At 37.2% G+C, this 15400-nt stretch overlaps 1 protein-coding gene across 1 annotated transcript in view; it reads right to left on the bottom strand.

Moving 5' to 3' along the window:
- CD226 (CD226 molecule) overlaps positions 1-8658 on the bottom strand; it is a 46464-nt gene extending 37806 nt beyond the window's left edge. Inside the window, exon 1 of the mRNA XM_069778883.1 lies at positions 8364-8658. Within this exon, the coding sequence (XP_069634984.1) occupies positions 8364-8454 (91 nt within the window). The 5' untranslated portion in view covers positions 8455-8658. The remainder of the gene's footprint in view (positions 1-8363) is intronic.
- Between the last annotated feature and the right edge of the window lie 6742 nt (positions 8659-15400).

Below are 15400 nucleotides of genomic sequence, written 5' to 3'. Positions count from 1 at the left end.
TGTACTCTATACCACATTTTAGCTCAAAAAGGATGTACTACCTGAATGAGAGCCTGTATTTACTCTTAGGAAACAGTAAAAGGTAATAGTTATATAAATATATTAATAATAATGTGTATTTGTTAAAATTTAGAAAAAATAAAATTAGAAAGATTACTTTCCACAGTCCTTTAAGCTGACATGATTCTTGTGTGTCACCTAGAACAATTTTCACAGAAGATAAAAGTATTTTATTAATTTTCTTGTTGTGGAGGGCCTTTCCTTGGAAGGGAAAAAAATCTGAGATTCACTGTGAGAAGGCAATAAACCTTTTTTTTTTTTTCTTTCCTCGTGATTTTTCATTTTTACAAGTGACTTCCTATATTTTCCTGTCTGAGAAATCGTGTTCACAGCTGTAGGTAAGTGCATTCCTTGTAGGTAATGTATTCCCCCTCAACAGGTATTTTTTTGTTTTATGAGGAAGTTGTATTCTTTGACTTCAGCAGATATGTTACTGACAGATCAAAAGTTCCTTGAAAAATATTATATGCAAAATCTTTTCCTAGAAACTTAAGCTTAGCCTTCCAGATGGTATTTAACAAAAATGCTTCCTCATAAAAATTTCTGATGATCTTGTCTCTTCATTTGTGTATTGTTTTTATTTCAATGGCTTCAATATTCTGAGAATTTCCTCAAATACTGGAACTTCACAGCAGCAGAAGCTTTGAGGACTAATGAAGTTTTACAAGATGACCAGCTTCTTTTAAGCAAGTTCTTGTTTTATAAGAATAGTACTTACTTACATTTTAATTGAGCAACTGAAATTGTCCTGGCCAAACCAAAATCTGGATTCAAAACATACACCGAGAGAGTCAGTAGTCCATCTGATGCTGAGTGTAAAACTCGAAATAGAAGGGAATTGAGTTGGAGACTGAGTCGTGTTTTATTTGCATTACAAAGTTATCTTTTCAAACAGATCAAAAGATTAACTTACATTTAGCTTGTCTCAGGAAACAGAAGTATTACTGATAAGAAAAGCGGGAAACGGGAAGCTTCAGAAACTAAACTGCAGATTTTGTGTTGGAAAAGAGAGGATCTTGTGAGTCTAAGGGGTCCAGTTCCTGGATGCTGTGCGGCATTGTGGCCTTTAAACCCACCACACAGGATCTAGGTGGTTCCCACAATTACATCTTTAACCTCAGTGGCTAGCTGTTCTCAAATTACAGTTGCAAAAGAGGCAAAAAGACAAAGTATCTCTCTAGCTTGAAATATTATTCTTTATGGCCTACTACGTATGTATATAGTAGTTTACAGATGAGTGGTGTTCCACAAAATCTAAAGTGGAATGAAAAAGATAAACATACGTTAATTTTTTTACTGTTATTATTACAAGTGAAACTTTTTACACATCCGTTTTCTTTAATTAAAGCTAAGATAAAGTACTCAGGAAGTCTCCAAATTGAAGACAAATTCCCTTAAATGAAAATTATTCTTCACTCATCTGTTTATATATATATAAATTACAATTTTATTGCTCTGAATTTCATGCTCATTTCTCTCCATCTGGTATTGAAAGAAAAACAGAAGGTAAGAAGTTAATGTCCAACCCCACATGGTGACTAAGTATCGATAATATAATGTTAATGTCTAAAGACATTTATTGGCTGTACAACAGACAGAGTTACTACAAATGTCAGGGCTTCTTGGTCAGCTAGTCCCAGGAACAGGGACCCTTGTCATACCTGCTGAAAAAAGCAGCCTGTAACCAGAGCATTACTGGGTCTCCCTCTAAAGGCTGCAACACAAGTCCTCTCGAGACACCAGTACGAGTCCCCTCGAGACACCAGTATGAGTTCCCTCAAGACACCTGGGCAACGCACCTGCAAGTCACGAATCAGAAAGCTGTAGGCACTGTGAAAGTTGACTCTACTGGTACAATCTGGGAGCAGGCTTACACTTAAAGCATTATTTTTACAGAAGATGTAATCTATAAAAAGAGAAGTCCACACCATCTCCACCCTACCCTCCTGGGCAGTGGAGGTATCAGAGCAGGGAGTGTAAGGGAAGGTCCATCGTGCAGCCCCCTCCCTTCCAACCTCTCCCGGTACCTCCCTTACCTCCTACCTCTGGTGGTCCCTAACCCCCCAGCACTGAAAGACTGCAAAATCCACACATCTCTGATCATCTGTGGGTAAGAGACTCACAGCAGCAGCAGCAGCAGCAGCAGATCTCATGGTCGGTCACCCCATCACTTGAGCAGTTCCTTGGGCTCTGCCTCTCTGGTTCTCTGCCTCTCTGGTTCTCTGCTCACCGTTCCCCACAGCCTGGCTCTTCTTTCCCAGTAATCCCACTTTCTCTCTATCCTTTGAACCCCAAAGCAAAAGAAGGGAAGGCTCACAAACAAGCCATATTTAACTAATTGTTGGCTAAATGCCAATTACAGTTTGACAACAAAAGCAGCACGGTGGAATTTTCCAGCTGAATGTACAACTGTAGGATGTGGTTTAAAAGGAAAAAAAAAAAACCTAAAAAGAAAAAGAGCAAAAAAGATTGTGCAGCAAACACAGTGGAGATCTACAGCTTGGATTTTAATCATGACTTGAACATACATCTTCGGTGACCCTGAGTGAGTCATTTCATTTCCTGGTGCATTAATTTCCCAAACTCTAATACATAGATAATATGTAATGAATGCTGCTGTTTCAAAGCATGTCACAATAATCTCTGTAATGAGTTTTTTTAATGGAAATTGCTATAAAACTGTGAAGAATAAGACACACAACAGGGCCAGCACAATATGTTAATACCCTTTTTAATGATTCATTAGTATTTAAGATTTAATAGATAGGCCTGTAGCAATAGTGCAGAAAGAGTGGCAAATATACTTGCAGACTGCTGCTACCACCAGAAAAAAAGGCCTTGACTGTGGCAGTGTAGTGAGGCAGGAGACAGCTAAAAATGAGACCTCTCCAGGTATCACTTCTTTACCTACAAACATGACCAACTGGAAAACGATCAGGACAAAAAGCTCCTTTTGTTTCAATGAATTGTCAGTGAAGATAATGAAGTAAATGGGCTGGGAGGAGGGAGGTTTTAGCTGTTTTGCACTTGGTGTGAGCATCCCTGTAGATTAGCTCTAACCCTGTAGAAGCCAGGTTAACCAGCCCAGAACAACAGTTCAGCAACAAGTGATATATATCAAATCCCTGTTTCTCTATGGATGAGGGTGCCCCTCTGCCAGTGCGCTACCATCAAGGAAAATGCTTTTTCCATTCACCATTCTATGTTTCTTTAAGCAGGATGGCTGAGTGGTACAGCCGGATAAAGGCACAATAATTCAATTTGCTTTTTCCTATTCTGCATCTAATCTAATTGAACCAATAAGGCCCCCCAAATTGGATTAATCTGTAGGCATGCCTGATTCACTAACATAATGGATAGGATTCTTCAGTATGTATTCATTAACCTCAGAGGAAAAGTTAATGCCTGATATTCCTTCAAGGAGAAAGAAAAAAGTTGTCAATTAAAATACCAACATATTTTGGGGATATATTGGTAAAGATGATACAGAGAGGAAAAGATAATTGAATCTAAAAGGCTTTCCCAAATGTAGAAAAGTAAAGATAATATCATCTACATACTCAAGTTCTCAATAATTTTTTATTGTTAAACATACTGGCCTCCAAGAGGCTACATTATATAAATTGTAGTTCTATGATGAAATGCTTCAACCCCAAAAAATCAATCTTTGCAAGAGGATAGATATGCAGGAATCTTTAGGTAAAGCACTATGTTTCTACATCTCTGGAACTGGAAAATTATTTACATTTTTGGAACTGGACCATTAACTGGGTATTCATCCTAACATAACACTGAACACCTAAACGGGTCAGGAAGATAAAGACTGCTGATGATAAAACCCACAGCTGTAATATGAAGGCTAGATAACACTACATGTTGAGATTCAGGAAGGGTATTTTTTTCAGGGAGATTATTCATGAGGAATGGATGCCATCTGAACATAGAAAAGCTATGTTTAGTGACAGAGTAAGCTAATGGTGAGATGTACTAATGCTATAAAGGTCTGATTTAGGTAGCGAAAGAAACGCCACTGCTGAACAAATTTTGAAGACCATAAAGCACTACCGCTGCCGACTCTCAAGCGAAAGGTGTGTCAGTAGGAAATAACAAGGTTTGCGGTATTTTTTAAGTTCACTGTGTAAGTAACATTCTTTTGATGTGTTCATAGCAGGAGAGTCTGCTTGTGATGACTTGCTGAACATTAGTGAAGTTTGTGTGTCTGCATGTGAGGGGGAAATCCTTAAAGCAGCCATTCAAAGTACTTCTCTGTCCATTTGAATAAAACAAAAGTCAAAAAGATGACAAAAAAGTGAACTGAAGATAACTACAAAATCAATGAAAAAAGCCAAGTTGATCTACTTAAAAAAAGAGAGAGAAAACCTCAACAAATAATCCCAAGAAAATATCCAGTTAATTTATTTTCTTTATATTTTTATTTACATGATTGCTTAATGATAAAAGCTATCACCATGCCTTTTTCTTCTATCTAAACCTTTTCTGTTCAGTGATCTTGACTGTAAATATCTGATACTGATTAGGTCAATAAGGTATAAAAAATGTCCTTAAAATATTTTATAAATGCTTCCACTTTTATAATAGGAAGACAGTACTGGTTCTCTATTCACATTTTGTTGATAATTAGTCTGTGCATTTACATCCAGTAATAATATAGAAGACAGCATCTGAAAGACATGGAAGAAACTAATTCACAAAGGAAAGTAATAAATTACATTTGAGTCTCTAAGAATTTAATGTACTAATACTGTGTAGTTGACTATGCTTATTTCTTTCAGTTTAGTTCTTGTCTTCCTGTTGAAGTCTCTGATTTTACTAGTTTCCAAAAAGTGGTATTATTTGCAGAAACCTGAAAGTTTCGTCTTAATGAAAGAAAAATGAAAGCAGAAAGGCTTTAAAGTTCTCACACAAATCCATTACTGGGATGGGAAATGGACCTTTCCGTTTCAGAGCACAGCCATTCTCATACACCTATTATTTTTCCTGAATTATCCTTTTCCTGGTTCAACTCTACTTTTTATGTCCATCATGTTGCTAAAAAAACCCTGCTGAAAGTCAGTTTAAGGAAATGAATGTTTCTGGATTTTTCCTTTTGCTGGCAGCGACTTACAGAGCTGTTTCCTAAACAATACCCTCAAATGCAGCCTGGATGTGAAAACTTCCTGCAGAGGCGGTTCACTTAAGGTTGAAGCTATCCTTAATTATAGGACATTGTCAGCTCAGACGTGTTTCCAGAAAGATCTGTAACTTTTATATGGCAAAGAAGCTTATGACTTTTAAAATGGCCTTCAAAATCCAGGGAGAAAGCTAGAGAACAAACAATGCATCTTTTGTGTATGGCATCTTTAACCTTTTTTGTTGATGCATCCAGGACCTGACTCAGCCTACCTTTCTTGCAAAGAAAGTTATCTCATGCATCTTCTTTTTCTTAAGCCCTTTCTGTACCCCTTCATTGAGAAAAAGCTTGGTAACCAGCAAAGTTACAGTTAATAATTTTCTGATAATGTGCATCTCTTTCCTACAAGATCAACTCAAGCAGCCAAAGCTATCTAAAATCTCCCTCCCACACACAAAAAACACAGAGAAAACCAAAACCGAAGGAAACCACCCCAAACACCAAACACCAACCCCAAATGTCCTCGAGTTAATAGTGATGATGCATAAAAGCAGAAAATCAGGTAGCTGCTTTGTTAGCTATTTCTAGTTTGAGGACTTCTGCATACTGCTTCTGTTTGAAAAAAAGACGGGGGTGGGGGGGTACCATTGGGCCACACCTAGGTCATACCTTGGTACGGTGGCTTCAGGGAACTGGTTTTAAATGTTGTAAGAGGTACCAGCCTAACCCAGCCCCTGAACCTGCCCCTCAACAGACACATACTTCAGAACAAACAAGCAACTTCTTCCCCTACAAGTACACTGCTTAAAGATACTCAAAATATAAACGAAAAAACCATTTGCTAGCAAACTTTTGAACAAATAACAAACTGAACTCTCCCCACTCTAGGCGGGAAAATGACCTTGGAGGAGGGATTAAGAAGGACACAGAAACTATGTAGGAACAACTACCTCCTACCAAATCTTTAAATATGTAATGAAATGGAAGAATCAAGAAAATCTAAAAAAAAAATTAAAACTCTGTTGTATTGTAATGAATTAAGATAATCTGTTGGGTTTGGAGTTAGCTTAGGTTTTTTACCTTTACACCCCCCATATACTGATACATAGCGATTCCTCAAGTAAAAATCCCTTTCCTGCTAAAATCTAGAACAGATATTTCTTAAGCATGCCATTGCTTTGCAGAAGTTCATTTGCTTAGGCCCAACAAAACAGTAGAGCTTTTTCAAGAAAGGTATCAGAGTCAACTGTAAATTAATGGAACCAAGGAATATCTGCTGCAATCATTTGTTTTAGTAGAAATAGCATAATTGTACCGTAAACTCCTGCCTGATACACTACAAGATATTACATCTGGTTTATGCTAATGTAGTTCCAAAGAAATCAATGATATTTATACTGACATAAAGCAGCAGTAAGTCAAATTCTCAATTAGTCTCTTCAGTTCAAGAAGGAATATCAGAGATTTTTCTTTATTTTCCAAAATTTAGCCTGTAACCATGTTCACTGATTTCTAAGAACCTGAAAGTTTAATTACATCTATAGGGCTTTAGAGCACCCATTACAGAATCATCACAAGTTATTTTATGAGGATTTATTTTTTAAATTGAATTATTGTGACCGCATAGATCTTTTGTTACATTAATGTGTTCATAACAAGAGGCACTGATCTCTGACAGAATTATTTTTTTTTTAAATTATGTCTGTGATCTGTAGGAATCATAAAATGCCTGTAAAGTAGCATATCTGCTCCAAAATGGCTTATCAACTATCCTAGCATATTGATCCTAACAATTGATCAATTGAAAATATTATGCTTTTATTTTTATGGTTGGGTTCAATTCCCTTTAGTTGAAATCATGTGTGAAGCCCCTGCCAGTTTGAAATATAACCCATTTTGAACCATACAAAGTTAAAACCTGCAGATATTTCTTTACTTACAATTATGTTTTTCTATTTTTAATGGAATTTTTGTTTCTTTTTGTTAATGTGAAAGAGATTTTTTTTAAAAGGTAGCTATCTGAGTTTATGATGTGCAAGTGTTCAAAGGCTTACCAGAATAATCTGATGCCTTAGACGGACAGGAATCTAAGCAGATAATCTGAGGTAAACCTTGCTAGGATAATTTTAAAGAGTTGATGGACTGAATTTAGGTTGATCAGAAATAACCAGAGACCTTGTTTTTGCAGACAATTCATTCTTAGAGATAAAATGGGAGAGGGCTCCTTATGCACACACATGGATCTCACACATAAAACTTCAGGTTTTTGGGTTATTCAAGCTAATAGCCTGGATCAAGAGCTCCAAGGTCAAAATTGCATTTATCAACTTCCTTGCAGTAGCGTTTGTATCCATTGCAAACTACATTTATTTTGCAACAGGAAATCTGGATATATAGCATTAGTATTTTTTGTTTGATTATTTTTCAAAGCATAAAATGAAATATACATTGTATTGTTATAGCTGTGTTTTGCGCCTGGATTCCTGGCATTGAGAGCTTTGTGTGCTGTTTTTTGTTGTTTCTGTTGTAGATGATAGTAAATCATATTTCCTGGGTATTATGTTTCAGTCTCAGTGGGCTTTTCTTTTTTCACAACTGAATCAACTGTATTTTCTACTAAGCCTGAGATGAATACATATATGTCCCCTTTCCATTTAAGTAGAAATTCTATTGCTTAAAAAAACATATATATATATATATATAAAATAATATACAGAATGTGGCAGCTGACTTAATTCATCAAATGGTGAATAAATTCTTCTGAGAACAAAGATGCAGATTTCCTGTCATCCTGATATTAGCTATTCTTTGTATAGGACAGGTAGCATCAGTTGTCGGTTTGCTTTTCTGAAAAGATTTTGACAGTGTTAATTACTTCTGCTATCAGAAATTTCTGACACATATGACCTCCTGCTGCATTTGAAAAAGACTGTCATGTTTGGTGTACTGATATATCCAATGAAAACCCTGAGAACTTAAATTAAACAAAACAAAATAAAACTTATCACTAGCATTGTTACCTACCAAGCAAGGCATTGCCAGCGACTTCACCAAAACATAGATTTTACTTCTTCTGGGGGGGGATTTCTGTACAAAGACATTAACTCCTTTTGAACGTAACAATAACATGCACTGACTGCAAGAGAGAACAGAAACACAAAAATCTACTCACTGCCCGGTGAGGCAGCCAGCCTGGCTCCACAGATGGGTGAGCTGCTCGCCGTTTGTCCAGGACAGAAGCTGGTGGTGGGCTGGTGCACCATTTCACTCTCTGCTGGTCAGCATCAGATTATCTGTAATTCTGAAATAGACTCTGCTAGTCCCTGAGAAATCAAAAGAAAAGATGGAAGAATTCTAACTAAAATAAAAAAGAACTACTATCAGAGCATAGGAGAATGGCAGAATGAGGATATTTTAAGCAGAAGAAGTACAGAACTGGCAAAGTAGATCATCATATATTCTCTTTATTTTCCATGGAAAAGATCAAGGGCTTTGCTGTGCATGCAACTTGTACCTCTACACTGCCATGGTTAGAGTAATGCCATCGTCCTTGGGCAGGTGCATTTGTACCTACACAAAATTCTGTTTATTCATCACACACTGTTTCACTCACCTATAAGAAGGTGAATATGCACATGGAAGTCAACTTTATGTAATGCCTTTGTAAGAGAGTCACTAATAATATTGTTACACTGATATAAAAAAATCCCACCTTAAAGTACTGTAATTATGTTGGTATAAAAAGATCCAACATTAAAGTGGTTAGCACAAAATCCGTCAACTGATTGTTAAGTGCTTTGATTACAATTCATAGAGTAAGGTTCAACAAAAGTTTCTAGAACTACAGCAATAGAAACCACCTTAAATAGGTCATTGCTAAGTACAAAGAAAAAAAAAGGAAAATGAAAATCAATCAAATGAAATTCAAACAAAATATGATGGCACAGATAGCTGCTGGTTTCACAGGTGTTTATGGCTGTGGTCTTTTGAACTTATTTACCATAATATCAGCAATATCAAGCTATTTTATCTGTTATGCTATTTCTTTTTGTCTCATTCTCTCACTCCTTCCTTCTTTTTTTTTTTTTTTCCTGTTCAGTTTTAGTTAGATTTCAAACCCTTGGTTTAGCACTTGCCACCTACCACTGTTTCCAGTTGGCCATTTTATCTCTAACGGAAAAGAAAATTATGCCAGCATGTTGGGGAGAAAGCACAGTATATTTTAGAGAGTCATATGAAAAAGTGCATAGGCCGTTAAGGATCTTTCTTCTGATATGTTATTGCAAATACACTCCCAGCACAGGATAAGGAGATTTATTACCATTAAGAGATGTTTTAGTTCAGAGGGAGAATAAAATAATCCACCCTGAAGAGCTACATTCTGTGTGATTACATTTTGACCTCAATTCCTGCTATATTCCCTAGTGAATTTGTCCATACAATAATGTTTCCCCTGCTGGGACCTAGTCCAACGTCACATAAAGTTAGATTTTTCTATTGATTTTTATGGTCTTTGGCTTCTTAAAATCAGTTGTTACGTCCATAACAATTTTTTTTCCACATTCATTGTTCTGTCATAAAATGTTTTTAAAAGCATACTGGATAAAACCCGCAATGCTAAACTGCATGTTTCACCACATAGAGACTCTGAATAATGCTGAAGGAAGAATACAAATCCTTACAATCCATTGCTGTGCTACAATTTCTTCTCATTTTTATTCTTACAGGATGCAAACTTCCTGTCACTAAGTTTTCAGCTTTAAAAACAATATTCAAAGGCATTTTTGTGACTCCAGCCTCAGTCATATTGCCATTTAAAACTGCATAAAAATAGTTGCTTTATTCAAATTGGGGTAGGGAGATGCCCTGTTGATCTATGATAAATGCAATAAATGGAAACCATGCAATGGCAAATTACTGTCAACAAACACCCGAAGTGAGCAGAGCGGGTTTTTCTCCTATAAATGTTAAATGCAAAACGTAGTAAGGAAAGATTTTCAGAAACCCTCATTAATTTTACACTAATCACCAGTAAGTCTTGTTATTTTGGTCGCTGTTTGCTGACTTTGCCCCCGCGCCCAGCACAGGATGCAGACGGGGAAGGAGGGTGAGCCCTGAGCCACAGAGGTGGCTGCAGACTTTGCAGCACCCCGAAACCTCAGAGCCCTCCTCGCTGGCTACTCCGGCTTCTGGGAACCTCCTGCCGAATGGCTCCGTTCCTTCTCGTGTATTAATACACTTTTTTTTTGTAGGGATGCTTTGCAAACCTTTAATTATTGCAGTCATTCCTGACAATGCAAGATTTTTTACTCAAGTGTAGCATTTTTATTAGGTCAGAAACCAGCATGCAGGTGAATTTAATATTCCTTTTTTAAACTTATTTTTAATGCTGGAAACTGTACATCTTGCAGGCACAAAGCAACCACACCAAAGGGTTTAAGGAACAGTTTCCTGAGCTGTGGATTAATAAGCAGCTGATGTTTTAGTTTATGCAAACAGATTAAAAATCACACCAGAAGTTTCAGAAAAATTGTGAATTTCAGTGACACTGCTTCTACCTGCAGGAGAAGCTCGTGTCAGCCCTCAAAACTTCAGGGTTATTTGCCATTTATGGAAAATTTTCAAATTGCAAAGAATCTAATCATAAAGGCACTAAAGCTTGTACGTAGTCTCAGGATTCACCAAATTCCAGCTTCAGAAAGACTGTGAAATTCAGATAAAGTAGCTTTAATTGGAAGCAACTCAAAGTTTTTATCCAGGTGCTGTTATTCAGCTCTAGAAGATGCCTTTCTGGAAAAGTCTCCTGATGGGCAAGAAAAACTCCAGCTGAGGAGTAAGCCACGCTCCAGCTGCCACGGCGATGGGAAAAGGGCCCTCTGCAAATCCTCAATTACAGAGAGTCCTAGAATGAAAACTGAGAGAAAAGACAATTTCCCCCTTCCTGATTTGGTGAAATCCTCTTTTGAAGTGGAAGCACTTTGAGCTTTTCTACAATACTCTAAATTTGGGGTTATGTGATGAATACTGCTATTCTGATGCCAAGACGTTTCTTGCCATCGCCTCAGCTGAGAGTGCAGCATATTTGTCAACTCACCTAGATGTTGACAATTGTATTCTCTCAAAAGAGCTTTTCGAGCGGGTTTTTTTTGTTGTTTTTTTCCTCCCCCCCTCAGAATTGTTCAGGGTTTGGTTTAGTGATTGGCACTAAGCCACACTAACTGGTTTCTGAAGTCAGTAGCAGCCTGTGATGCAGACCTAACACAGGAAATTAAACCGAGGAGACATTATCTTCTTGTTAAACTCAGTTAGCAGACCTCATCTAAACTGGCTAGCAAGTTTTTAATAACACACATTTATTACTCCTGGATCTAAAACAAGGACACAGGTGAGCCTTTAACTCCCAGAATGTGTAAGATACCGGGCTACAGGCAGTGAGGACATCCCCTCTCGCTCCGGTTCTGCTCTGTCTCCATGAAGCTCTGCACTGCTACTTAGGGTTATTGAAGGACAGAGAAAGTATTTGGTTTTAAAAGACATTACTTGCTGCTGATAACCTCATATGTATTTCAACTCCAGGTCAGTCTTCTGAGAATATTCTCAGTTAGGAAGCATTTCTAAAACTGCCTTTTTAAAGAAAGATAGGCAACACCACTGAAAAATTGTAAGTCCCGTATGTTACTGATTCTAGTGAACAAAATCTTGTATTATTTACATGAAGCACTGGGAATTGCCAGCCTGTATTCTGATGGCTTCAAATGCTTCAAACATTCAACTCACTAGCAGTGTTTCTTGTGTCATGCTACTCCACATTTCATGTTGTTTTGCAAAAAGAAGGAAAATAAAACATAAGTTTTACCTGCCAGTAAGAAGCAAAAGCTCTTACAGAAAGTACATATGGATAAGCGTTGTTTCTGGGTCCAGATCTGCTCTTTATTGGCCATAAGAACCTGCTGCGACTTAATCAATCCTGCCTGGTTGATGAGAAATTTATTTTACACACACATAAAAAAATATCCCCCTGCCCCTAGTTTCCTATGAGTCTTTTCAGTTTTAGAAATTACTTTTTTTTGTCCTTACTTCTTTTCTGCTGCTCTAGGTCAAAGACAATGCTAAATTTCCGTTTTTAAACAGTAAAATTTAGCTAGAAGTTATTTTACGGAAAGCAGTCATATAATATGCATGATTTGGGGTTGCTAACCTCAGGCTTCTCAAGACAGAGTATCAGCTTTGATACTAACAGTCAGAAATCTCCTTACAGAGTGATTCTTTTTAAGGTAGACACAGCTTGGCCAGCATTAATTGTGAAAGAAAGTACAGCAGATTTTCTTGACCCTCCTTCTTTTCCAAAAATTCTGTCAGCTGAACCTGTATTGCACTAAAATTGTTCACAAATCAAAGAGAAAAAAAATCAGCTTCTATCTATCCTTGTCAGCAATGGACCAAGAACATTTAAGGCACACCTAAACCAGCTTTCCCCTCATTTTCAGAGAGAAGCGACAAACAAATTGGAACTTGGTTGCAGTTTTTCTTTCTTATCAATAAAGTTAGAAACTGCATTCAACCAGAGCTTTCCTGTTCTAAGTAAAGTGAATCAGGAGTCTTTGACCAGTGTGTCCTTTTAAGTGATGTGGGTGAACGCGGTCTCTCCTGTCACTTTGAAGTTAGGTTCAACTCTACGTCCTCATGGCTGGTGATCTCAGCCGTGCAAGACTTGGGGTGGTTCTCTCCCAGCATAACTTTACTGTGAAATAGCTATTGAGTTTTGAGGATATTGCTTATTTCAATTCTGAAAGTGGTTTGTTTGGGGTTTTTTTCCCCACCATATTCCATAAAGTCTCACAACATCCAAGCAAACAAAATACTACACGTGAGATAATAGAAGGCTATTTCTAATCAGCTACATGAGAATCCACATTTGGAAATGTTTTGTTTGCTACAAAATGCTTATTAAACAAGTATTCCAATACAAACAAAGAAATCTTGCTTGCAGGTTTAAAGCATTGCATGTGGTGGTATGTTTGGGTAAAGTGCTTAGAACATTGTGCCATTGTTTATATGCATAATTTAGCATTAATAAAATATTTTCCTGTGTGATAAATAACTGTCACAACTATTTATTTTTATAATTTCTTGCACTGGATTTGCACGGGAAGGAAGCAACGTTAGCAACATTTTCAGCTTTTTGCAGAGAAAAGCATGTTCTCTAGGTTGCAGGGCATCTCTCTGACAGGTTAGAAATACCAAAAGGGGCTTGTATGCACCAACCGTGCTTTGTAAAACCACAGACCAACAGATACCTGCTAGCTTGAAAATCATCGGTTGCATTGGGCAGCAGAAATTACTGTTAACCTCTGAGATCTCAATAAAATCACATGAATGTTGGTCTTACATTGGCGAAAGTAGAAGAAACAACAGAAGCTGTTTAGAAAAAATAAAAGAACAATAAAAAATTGTAATAATGCATGTACTTGTCAATAAAACAACGAGGAATATTGAAATGTGTTTGGTTCTGGTTTAATTTTAAAAAATCAACATTCTATTTCAGACTAGTTTGATAACAATGCTGATAATTTAAATAGCATAATTATTCATATTGAGAATTAGAAATGCCAAATCAAATTCAAGATTCGTGTATTTAATAGAATCACTGGCCAGAAGAATTTATATTTTTAGTCTCTAAATAACGCATTATTAGATCTAAAAGGTAGATAATGGTGTATCAGTAATCCACAACAAAGGAAAAGAAAATAAAAGCAGAAAAACACTAGCATTGAAGTTACTGAAAATCTATTAGAATTCTCTGAAAAAACTATAAGCATCTTAAAAATATATAAAAAATAAAAACCATAAAAATGTAATATTAATCAAAATCTATTTATGAGTTTCCTGAGATTTCTTTATAGAGTAGATTATTTGTATTTTCAGCTGAAGTGGAAATGTAAAAATTTTGTGGAACAAAAAAATGAACTTGTTTCCAAACAGCTCTATCATGCATTTATTAAAAACCCATCTAACTCCAACTGCCTCCCAACATTTTCATTTTGAAAAAAACTATAGAATCATATGCAAAAATCATACACAGTAGTGATTTCTGTTAAAATTACATTTCTGCTCAGCAAAGTCTTGCACACATATTCTAAACACTAAGGACCAAGATCTAAAAATGTAAAACTTCCATCATCCTGGCGGCAAGCAATTAAGAAGCTGGAATGATGACATAACATCGGAATTGATCGTTCAGAATTGGTCCGTGTGTTTATGAAGAACGAGAACATTTGTGAACCTGAGCATGTTTGTTTGCTGTAAATTCAATACAGACTGACACTCTCCATTCTGGATGAAGGAAAGCAGGTGCTGCGAGAATCTCCTCTTCCAGTGAAACTGGGACCAGCTTTCACACTGTACCCTTTTTTTTCTTGAAAAGGTTGTGGTTGCTGAGATAGGATTGGCAGGGGGAACATGCAGCTGAATACCAAACTGAACTGTAAAACCCTCACTGTTATTCTTCAGCACCTAAAACACCAGTTATAAAATTAAGAGTTGCTCAAGAGCAGCTGGCACTGAGGCCAGACGGCATCCATGGGGCCAAACCCTTCTGGGTTAGACTAACCAGCTCTTGGGAATGCCCAGAGGCCACACAGGATTGCTGAATGAGGTCAGGTCATCACGAAAAAAGGAGGAGGAGGTAATAAACGAAGAACGCACATCTTCCTACAGTGTGGCTTGGGAGCCAAAAGATGAGCTGGAAGGGACTGAGGTGTTGTGAAATTGTATTTAGCACAACTCACTCTCTTCTAAAGTAATGGTAGTATGACTGCTATCACAGTGGTGGAGCTGTAGATGATTACTCTAGGAGGCCATCTGGGGAAAAGATTTGAAGGGATCACATTTTTTATGACCAGAAGAAACCTCAAGTGGACTGTAGTATGTCCCTAGACTCCCTAGAGGACAGCAATCTTCAGGTGTCTGCTAATCTTCCCCCCACCCCAGAAGACACTAAAACACCTCTCTGAAGGACAATCAGATTTGAGAAGCTGTCACAGTAGCTTCTAATTTAATGTGAAGGGAAATCCTTATATAAAGCTAGGACAAAGTCTCAGTACAGAAAATTCCTCTCCCCAGGCTGGCCAGCACTGGTCCATCATTCTACTGAAGCCAGAAGCCTGTAATTGCTGTAATTTCCAAATTTGATATGGGGAGGAACCAATT

The sequence above is a fragment of the Haliaeetus albicilla genome, chromosome 3 (assembly GCF_947461875.1).
Source record: "Haliaeetus albicilla chromosome 3, bHalAlb1.1, whole genome shotgun sequence".
Taxonomy (NCBI): Eukaryota; Metazoa; Chordata; class Aves; order Accipitriformes; family Accipitridae; genus Haliaeetus; species Haliaeetus albicilla.
This window is presented reverse-complemented; position numbering and strand designations above follow the sequence as displayed.